This window comes from Camellia sinensis, chromosome 13 (genome assembly GCF_055761805.1).
Source record: "Camellia sinensis isolate YWXY chromosome 13, ASM5576180v1, whole genome shotgun sequence".
Taxonomy (NCBI): domain Eukaryota; kingdom Viridiplantae; phylum Streptophyta; class Magnoliopsida; order Ericales; family Theaceae; genus Camellia; species Camellia sinensis.
Genome location: NC_138973.1, coordinates 122,827,153 through 122,836,971, shown reverse-complemented (window position 1 = coordinate 122,836,971; position 9,819 = coordinate 122,827,153). Strand labels below are relative to the sequence as shown.

General features: G+C 36.3%; 2 protein-coding genes across 5 annotated transcripts; both read left to right on the top strand.

Moving 5' to 3' along the window:
• Positions 1–1,603: 1,603 nt before the first annotated feature.
• LOC114303357 (adenine nucleotide transporter BT1, chloroplastic/mitochondrial) lies at positions 1,604–8,077 on the top strand. 4 transcript variants are annotated; one of them, XR_014349529.1, is made up of 5 exons: positions 1,612–2,808; positions 4,856–5,017; positions 5,130–5,615; positions 5,859–6,033; positions 6,253–8,077. XR_014349529.1 is itself a non-coding variant. In XM_028248503.2 (4 exons), the coding sequence occupies exons 2-4, from the start codon at positions 2,224–2,226 to the stop codon at positions 5,598–5,600; spliced, it is 1,218 nt and encodes a 405-aa protein (XP_028104304.2). In that variant the 5' UTR covers positions 1,604–1,933; positions 2,213–2,223; the 3' UTR covers positions 5,601–5,820. The 4 variants fall into 4 exon arrangements, 3 of the variants coding, with proteins under 3 accessions (XP_028104304.2, XP_028104303.2, XP_028104302.2); XM_028248503.2 differs by lacking the exons at positions 5,859–6,033; positions 6,253–8,077 and having other exon boundaries at positions 1,604–1,933; positions 2,213–2,808; positions 5,130–5,820; XM_028248502.2 differs by lacking the exon at positions 6,253–8,077 and having other exon boundaries at positions 5,932–6,199.
• LOC145805684 (uncharacterized) lies at positions 7,033–7,695 on the top strand. Its single transcript, XM_082900861.1, has 2 exons — positions 7,033–7,240; positions 7,460–7,695. Exons 1-2 carry the CDS (start codon positions 7,033–7,035, stop codon positions 7,693–7,695), a joined length of 444 nt encoding a protein of 147 aa, XP_082756987.1.
• Positions 8,078–9,819: the final 1,742 nt, after the last annotated feature.

Sequence of the window (9,819 nt, the reverse complement as noted above, 5' to 3'; positions counted from 1 at the left end):
GCAATCAAAAAATAACCCAGAATGCCAAAGAAACATCGGCACCTTCAATCCAAACTTCCCGACACACCCACGCAAACCGAAAACCACACCCAACGACATTGATCCAACAACAAAACAACATATGAAACTGACCTGCAAAAATGTCACACAACATGTCAATAACATAGCAACGACACTGACTTGCAAATTTCCAAACAACACGTCAACACCACAGCACCAAATGCAGCAACTGAATTTTGAAAAGCCACAACCCCTACAACAACGACCTACAATTCCATATCAGAAACACACATCAAATGGGTAACATCGTATAACCCCACAAATCACTCCACACAAACCCCAACAGACAAAAATGGAAACTAACACCATACATTAACAAACCCACCCAAAACATTAGAAAAAATCAAAAACAAAATCACATCCAAGGGCAAACACGTAAAGTCCACAATCTCCAAATCAACCTAATATAACATACGAAAAATAAAAATGACCAAATGCTTTGAAAGAAAACTTCCGAGACTAAGGCCTCGTTTGGCAACTGAACTTTTTAGTCAAAAAGTCAAAGAGTTACTAAATTAACCAAAAAGTCAACAACTCATACCAAAAAGTCAAAGATTCTCCTTTCTCTTTACTTTTTGCACATCTTTTCGTAAAAAATTAAAAAGGCATCCCAAACGTACTAGTTTTTTTAGCTCATATTTTAGCCAAATAGCCAAAAAGTTACTAAATTAGCATGTTCCCAAACGAGACCTAAATGGAACAACATTTCCCCCTAATGAGATTTTTGAGTAATTTTTCCTACAAAAAAAAAAAAAAAATCACTAAAACCAAAATAAAAGTAATATATATGATCTGTTTAGTTGAATAAATCTATAAATAAAAAAATTAAATAAATTAAAAATAAAGTAAAAATGGGACAATTACCAATATATATATATATATATATATATACTTTGAATTTTGTAACAAACTAAACTTGAAGTTTTCAGTTTTATCAATTTAAATTCTAATTTTTTGATTTATTTTCAATCTAAACCATTTATATATTTTCATTCGGTAAAATTGATAGAAAAGTGAATATTTTAATCATTAAACTAATGAAAAATAGTAGTTTAGAGATTTTATGTATAAATTACCTTTAATTTAATGGTTAAAATATTTTTTTTAGGTTGTGCTCGGTTGGGAGATTTGGGAAGAGATTTGGAAAGATGAAGAGAAAAAGTATGTGAAATGTAAATAAAATATATTTATATTTCACCAACTTTCACACACTTTTTCACTTTTCCTTTTCAAATCTCTTCCTAAATCTCTCGACCAAACACAGCATTAGTTTTACCTAACAAAAATAGATAAATAATTTAGATTTAAAGTAAATTAAAAATTTTAAATTTAAATTAATAAATTCAAAAACTCAAAATCTATTTTGTTGCAATATTCAAATTCAAATTTTTTTTTTTTGAATAATTGTCCCAATAAAAATCAACAAAAAAATCAGTAAAACAAAAAGTTAATCACACAACGCGGCCGCCTTAAAAATCCTATGGAGTTTGGATTCTTTCTTTTAGATTTTGGGGTTGTATTTTAACCAGCCAACCCACCGACCAACCAACCAACCAACACACGGACGCCCGATCAGGTCAAAATTAGTTGAAAGAAAGTGAAGTGTGACTTCTCTACCTCACGCGCAAAGAGACGGCTTCTGTGGAGAGCAAAGCAAAGCCGAAGCACCGTCCTTAAAAACAAAAACAAAACAAACAAACAAACAAAAAAAACCCAAAGCCAAAAGCCAAAATCCAGAGTCTTGTGACGTATATGCAAATGCAATCCCTCGCTTCACTGCTGGGACATGGTTGTTGAGAAAGAGAGCGAAAGAGACAAAAGATCAAAGCAAGATCTCCCAACTGTTTCTAGCGTTTCTCACCTAACCCACCTGGTAATCTCCACGCACCTTCGTTCATTCCTCTGTATATCTACAAGCTTTCTATACCCTTTATTGTCAATTCACTGTTTCTGTTGCTTTAATCCTTTTATTCGGCTAAAGATTCTCTTTCTATTCCAATGTTTCAATACCCAGATGCTATAACATCCTCTTTCGAGTACCCATTAACCTAAAATTAAATCTTTCTTGCTTAGAACCTCAAATCATACGATTCTATATCCATTTGTTCTTGTGGGTATATTACAAAATTTGAACGGACATACTTGGTTCTAGGTTTGATAAACATGGGTAGAAGAAGATTGCAAGGTTTTGAAGATAATGGTGGTGGGTTGTTCTCAAATTCTGGAATTGGGTTTCTATGGTGTCCTCAAGATGAAGGTTATCACCCTGGTGGCTTATTTGCTAGCGTTGGGATGGGATTTGGGATATCCCCAAACTCTCCTAATTCAACTAGCAGTGGTCTAAACCTTCCATATTTGAAATTGTACACAAAATACTTGTTGCCTGAGCCTGCTTTTCAGTTTGTTGGGGTACCGGAACTGGTGGCAGGGGAAGCGGAGGAGGTAGGGGAGGATGAGTTGTTGTTGAATAATAATAAGAAGAAGAAGAAAAAGGGTGGTGGTTCTAGATTGAAAATTAAAATGGAGAATTCGTCGCTGAGGAGGTTGATGAGTGGGGCAGTTGCGGGTGCAGTGTCGCGGACATCAGTTGCTCCATTGGAAACAATAAGGACGCATTTGATGGTGGGGAGTTGTGGGAACTCAACTACAGAAGTGCTTCAGAATATCATGGAGACTGAAGGATGGAAGGGATTATTTAGGGGGAATTTAGTTAATGTTATCCGTGTTGCACCGAGCAGGGCAATTGAGGTATGAGAAATCCAGTTTTTGCTTTCTTTGTGGGCGTGCACACACACAAACTTGGGTATCTACTTACATGCATCCATCTATACACATCTAAAACTTTTTGTTTTTGAGTCTTGGCAGATTTTGTGGTGGTTGGATTTATTGTTTTATTTGATTATACTTTTTTGTTTTTTTTCTAGTTTAGTGGATGGTACTTATTTAGATATTACAAAATAATATTATGAAAAATACTTCACTTCCCTCTGCTTCCTCCCAATTTTGGAAGGGAAGAGATGTGCTTAAAATGTTTGCACTCTTGACCCTCATAACCCCGCCATGCATTTTCATTCCCTTCCTTAAAAATAAACCAAACATGATATTAACTAATTCTTTCCCTCCAAATCCTTCACTTCCCCTCCTAAACTATAAGTCCAAATGGAGTGTTAAGCCCAATTTGTATAAGATATGATATTTGGTATTGTTTGATGATCATTGTAATGTTGCAACAAATTGTCTTTTGGTTGACTGTTTATGGGGGAATAACGAACCACTGGCAACTTCAAAAATAAATATCAATCTTTTGGAAAACTTTATGAGTTTGACTTTTAATGTAACAAAGTTTTTCATTAATTTGTAAATATTTTCCCTTTCACTGAAATGTTATTTTCCCATTTACTTATATATTGCAAAGAACTTGATCTTTTAGCCATGAACTTGTGAAAATGATCTGTCTCTTTTGTTTATTATGATTGTTGAATGATTCAGTTCATCTACAATTATTGTTATTGTGTAAATTTTCATTTCTCATATAGCAGTTGCCTCCAACATTTGTAAATTTGTAGTTCATGGTCCACTAAAGTGACCATGTTGGTTAGTTTCAGGTTAACTTTGACATTAGACCAAAATTATGTTACTAGGACAAATGTGCATGCCTTCTTTAATATGAGTTTAGTTGTTTGCTTTTTACAACTCTATTTATTAATGGAACCCATATGGATTCATTCCAATAATTGCTATCATGATTATCTCTAAAGTGTGAAAATAAAGGTTTTTGTGCCCCAATGTGCTTGTGTTTTGGTGGCTCTAAGATAATGCATTGAGCATGTTGTCTCTTGGCTTGTGTGCTGAAGATATTTCATGGTAGCAGTACCGATCCTTTGACCACTCATGTATAATCTACAGAGGTACCGAAAATTTTCATGAGATATTTTTCTTGGAATTTCTGATTAGGCATAACATCTTTGGAAGTTTAAAGGAACATAGCAATAGATTCTTACGAGTATCAGTGGATGGTAAAATCACCATTATCATTTACAACTTGTTATATACCACCATAAACAATCATGTCTGAAACAAGTTTCTATAGTTAAAAACTATTAGTCAAATTCAAATTGAATGTGTGTGCGGCATACATTTATTTCCTTATGCATTTTTCTTTTTTCTGACTTCTCAATGCCATTATAACTTTTTTTTCTCTCATCTGTTGTGTTGATTATTTATTTCCCTTGAAATTGAACTTGTAACAGTGAAAATGGTACTCTTTGAACTGTGCCCTTTCTCAGGCAATATTTATTTTTGGACTGTTCTTGCCCAATATAATGTACTTATCCCCTTACCTCCAAAGATATTTCACATGCTCGCCATTTTAATTGATGCCCTGGTAACAATAAAATTTTAGTTAAAACCTGCCACGTTATTGTGGGTGAATTTCGGGGTCTCTAGCAAGGCTCTATGTGAATTATGTGTCTTGCAGAAAGAACCCATGCCTAACTTTTGTCATAAAACTTGCTATGGATTTGCTGCTAAATGAAATGAAGGATATTCTATAGTTTTCATAGGATTGGAGCTGTTAAGTAATATTCCATGCATTGTTGTTTTGGCCTTATGGTGTCCAATTTCATGCATGTGTGCTTAGGTTCTTAAATAAAATTCCAAATGCATTCAAGAGGATTGAGGCTCCTTTTCCCTGTTGTTTGATTCAAATATCATATTCGTCTTTAATTGTTTTCAAAGTTTATTGTAGATTGTTCCAATTGTTTGACACTCTTCTCTGCTTGCAATCTTTATGCAGTTATTTGCTTATGAAACAGTTAAGAAGCAATTGACACCTAAACCTGGAGAACAACAGAAACTACCAATACCAGCATCTCCAATTGCAGGTGCTATTGCCGGGATTAGTTCTACTTTATGCACCTACCCTCTCGAGTTGCTCAAGACTCGACTAACCGTCCAGGTCTAAATAAAAGCATCAACATGTCACATTTTCCTTTCTTTCCCTTTTTTGTATTATTTTTAGTATGAAGCTGCTTTATCTACGTTACTTACGAATATCCACCTATTTGCAGAGAGGCGTATACAAAAACCTCTTCGACGCTTTTCTGAAAATTGTCAAAGAGGAGGGACCTGCAGAACTATACCGGGGCCTCACCCCAAGTCTGATCGGAGTAGTCCCATATGCTGCCACCAATTATTTTGCATACGATACATTACGAAAAGCTTACAAGAAAGTTTTTAATGAGGATGAAATCGGAAGCATTGCAACCCTCTTGATAGGATCAGCAGCTGGCGCAATCTCGAGCAGCGCAACTTTCCCACTTGAGGTGGCTCGAAAGCACATGCAAGCCGGGGCTCTCAATGGAAGACAATATAATAACATGCTTCATGCCCTCGTGAGTATACTTGAACACGAGGGGGTCTCGGGCCTGTATAGAGGGTTGGGACCGAGCTGCATGAAATTGATTCCTGCTGCTGGGATTTCTTTCATGTGCTATGAGGCATGTAAGAAAATACTAGTTGAGAAAGAAGATGATCCATAGATCGGCGAAAATCAGGTGAGTTTTTGGAGTTTCATTTGAAGTCATTGTTTGCAGTTGAGACACTGGCATAGGGTGAATTTATCACATCTTCTTCTTTAAGTTATATAGGGTTCTAGATTTTGTGAACTGATGAGAAGCAAATTTTGGAACCTAAAATTTCATTGATATACATTTTTCATTAAAAGATAACCAATTGCTTAATTGGGTTGGTTGTGATTTATTCTTTTCTTCTTAGTAATGTGAGATCCAATTTTTCAGGCTACGAGAGCTTTCACCGTTAAGTTTTCTTCTAATACAGTTTAACTTTAATGTCAAATTCTCAACAATGAAGGAACCAAACGCACATCCTCTTTCCTATATATACTTGCAAAGAGAGAGAGAGAGAGAGAGAGAGAGATGCAGATGATGGTGGCTATAATTGAAGGGTAGAAAGGTAAATTGATATTTTCATTCAACAGTGTTTATGGGGAAATTCTATTTACATATTGCACTTTATCTCAGTACACACTATTTGTATTGTTTGGATATCAACTTTGAACAAAAAATAAGCGTTTGGATATTCGGATATCAATTATTGAATAAAATTTTTGTTCGAACAATTGGTTTTTGTTTAGTAGTTGATATCTGAACAATTAATTTTTTTATTTGGAAGTTGGTATTTGAGAGCATCTCCAACGGTTCAGTAAAATTTTCACCAAATCTGAGTGAAAAAAAGGGTAATTTTCTCAATCTGATACGAGCAGTTCCACTCGTTCCACTGTAGCATGCATCAAAACAAAGGGGACGTCCGGTGGAATGACCGGCCGGTCGACCAGGTAGCCAACTCAAAATTTTTTTTTTTTTCTCTCCCTTTCTATTTCCAATTCGTTTATTATTTCTTTTTCCCTCCATTACATATTTTCCATTTTTGATTGCCTCCAATAATAATTTCCTTCCAAAACTTGATATAAACACATTATCCATATACCAGACAACTGGTATGTTATATTTGAAAGGCACTATAACTGAAAGAAAGCAGAGCATAATGAGTATCTTAAATTCCATGATGTTCACTTTATTTTCATTCTCTTCTTCTTCCTCATCCTCTGATGATGAGTCTGATGATGAAAAAATGGTCACACTTTTAGAGGCTAATGAGATGAATAATGCTAATATGATTTAGATTCTGCAATCAACTGATAGATCAAAGAAAAGAGGTGGTTCTGTTGTAGGCCATAAGTACATATGTCGTGATAGAAAGGAGAGTCATGAGCGATTGTTTATGGATTATTTTGCGGCAAATCCAGTTTATTCACCTATAATATTTCAAAGACGTTTTCGAATGTGTCGTCTTTTGTATCTGTGAATTTTGAATGCCATCGAAGCACACAATCCATATTTTGTTCAAAAACAAGATGCAGTTCATATTCTTGGATCGTCTCCCCTACAAAAGATGACTTCAGCTATGAGAATTTTATCATATGGAGTGGTAACAAAAGCAGTTGATAATTATATACGTATTGGGGAAAGCACTACAATTCAAAGTTTGCAACACTTTTATAATTCAGTAATTGAAATCTTCGGATCAGAATATCTGAGATCTCTAACACCAACTGATATTGCTAGATTACTTACTATTGGGGAGGTTCGAGGGTTTCCGGGTATGTTGGGAAGTTTACATTGCATGCATTGGGAGTGGAAAATTTGTCCAAAGGCATGGCAAGGTCAATACGTAGACCATCAAAAAAAGCCAACCATCATTCTTGAAGCAACAGCTTCTTATGACTTGTGGATTTGACATGCATTTTTTGGAATGTCTGGATCACACAATGACTTGAATGTGTTGGATCGATTGCCCTTGTTTTTTGATCTTGCTTAAGGTAAAGCTCTTCCTATTCATTACACTATTAATGGACACAGTTATAATATGAGTTATTACCTTGCTGATGGTATATACCCTCAATGGACAACACTGGTTCAAACAATCTCTTCTCCACAAGGAGCAAAGAAGCAACATTTTGCAATGATGCAAGAGTCAGCAAGGAAGGATGTAGAGCGGGCATTCGGAGTGCTCCAATCTCGATTTGCAATTATAGGTGGTGCTGTACGTTTTTAGGATCCGAAAATGCTTGGGAACATAATGAAGAGTTGCGTCATATTACGTAATATTGTTGTCGAAGATGAGAGAGAGGAGCACCTTGATTTCAATTATAAACTTTCATCAACCAACGCACTAGTACAACTGTCCTGTACTACTAACAACGACTTCCAATCATTTTTGTCTCGTCATTTAGGTATTAGATATAAAGATGCATATCATGCCCTCTGTAATGATTTAATAGAACATATGTGGCATCTTTACAGTGAAAATTAAATTCACCACGTCGACGCAAACATGTAATTTTGCTTATTTTTTTGGAATGGGAGGTTGTCAGCTATTGTTTGTTGTTAGTGCTTTTTATAATTTTGTCAATATTAACCAAGTACTTGACAAGTTATGTTCTGATGTTCTATTCTGATAATCCAATCTATAAATTTGACAATTGATAAATGTTCTCTGCTGATTACCCAATTCATAATTTATTGATGTTGTCTTCTTATATATATCCGCATATATTAAATTACCAAAGAAATACAGTTTTTAATAACCATGTCTTAATCAGTTACAAAATAATTATCAAAGGCTTACTGATGTTGGAAATCTTATATTTAAAAATTCATTCATAGATTTGGAAATTCATTTATTCAGTACATCATGAATATTCAATACCTCATTAATTTGACAAATCAATGAGGCTGTACAATACAAATTTAATTACTCAATTTGTTTTCAGATGTGGCATACGAGCCTCATTTTGATGGAAATTTAAATTTTTATCAACCTTCAATTTATTCGTAGTGCCACAAAAGTAACCTACCTATTTGAACCAGTTCGCAAGCCAACCAAAAATTGAAGTAGATTGAAGCAGCTATCCATGCGCCGGTCGACCGGTGGGTCAACCAGCTGGACGTAGCTATGCATGTGCCGATCAATCGGTGGATCAACCGGTGGGTCAACTGGCCGGATGTCCGGCCGGTTGACCGGTGGGCCCCATCTCCAACGTAAACGCATAGTGCAATGGTGAAATCTCACGCAGGTCCTCAGTTTGATGAAACTTTTGCTCCGTTCTCAATTTGATAGTAGTTTGGTGAAACCATTGGAGAGAGAAAAAGTGACTTTTTTCATCAAATTCAAATTTGATGCTGATACAACGTTAGAGACGGTCTGAGTAGCGTAAATGATGTGTACTGATTTATGGAGAGCCTCTAAAATCACTCCAAATGTTGTTGGACATCCACCATTTCTTGAATTTTATTTTATTTATTTTATTTTATTATTTTTAATACCATTATACTCCTTTGCTAAGTAAAGAAACTCTTAAATTTTTTGGACATCTACCTTCTCCCAAACCTTACTTTGGTCACAAACAACTACCATCCTACCACTACAACTCCACCACAGCCCCTCCACCATTGAAAGCCCCTCCCTTCCTCCAACCACCTCACTCTCTCCTTCGCCTCCCAACCCCCTTCACTCACCAATGTGAACCTTTGCAAATCGAGAGAGAGAGAGAGAGAGAGAGAGAGAGAGAGAGAGAGAGAGAGAGAGAGAGAGAACCTCTGCAAATTGATGGTGGTGGGTGGTGAGGGTAGGGAGTGAGGAGAGTATGTTGGGGGTAGGGAGGTGGTGGGGGTTCGCAGATGGAAGGGGAGGGGATTTTAGATGTGAAAAGGAGGGAGAGAGGGAGGGGTAGCAGGGAAGGGGAGGTGGGTAAGTTGCAGAGGGATGGGGGGTGGCGGGGAACTTGCAGAGGGGTGGAGGAGGGACTAGGTGATGGCAGGGGAGGAGCTAGAGTGATGGTCAAAGTAGTGGCAATGGTTGCCATAGCCAGAGGAGGTGGTGGCTGTGATGGGTGTCGGGAATGAGGTGCCAAAGAAATGGAATGCCAACAATATTTTTGGGGCACATTTGGAAGCTCGTTGTTTATGGCATTTGGTGAATTAGATACTTAGAGAGGGGTGAAGTGGAGATTTAAACATTAGGGGCAACTCATAATGGGTCATAGTTGAGGGGGTTTACTGTACTAAAAAAAATATGCAAAATTCGCATGAAAAATGCAAACACTGAGTCGTGCAATGGATTTGTAGAAGAAAATGCGTGCTTCAATTACAAATCAGTTTAAAGTAACTGTCATCGTTT

Bases quoted from the DNA above. Each gene is read 5' to 3' on its own strand.
- LOC145805684 (XM_082900861.1), top strand. From the start codon at position 7,033: ATGACTTCAGCTATGAGAATTTTATCATATGGAGTGGTAACAAAAGCA. The intron at 7,241-7,459 runs GTATGTTGGGAA...ATCTTGCTTAAG, and splicing joins GGAGGTTCGAGGGTTTCCGG to GTAAAGCTCTTCCTATTCAT.
- LOC114303357 (XM_028248502.2), top strand. From the start codon at position 2,224: ATGGGTAGAAGAAGATTGCAAGGTTTTGAAGATAATGGTGGTGGGTTG. The intron at 2,809-4,855 runs GTATGAGAAATC...ATCTTTATGCAG, and splicing joins CACCGAGCAGGGCAATTGAG to TTATTTGCTTATGAAACAGT. The intron at 5,018-5,129 runs GTCTAAATAAAA...ACCTATTTGCAG, and splicing joins AGACTCGACTAACCGTCCAG to AGAGGCGTATACAAAAACCT.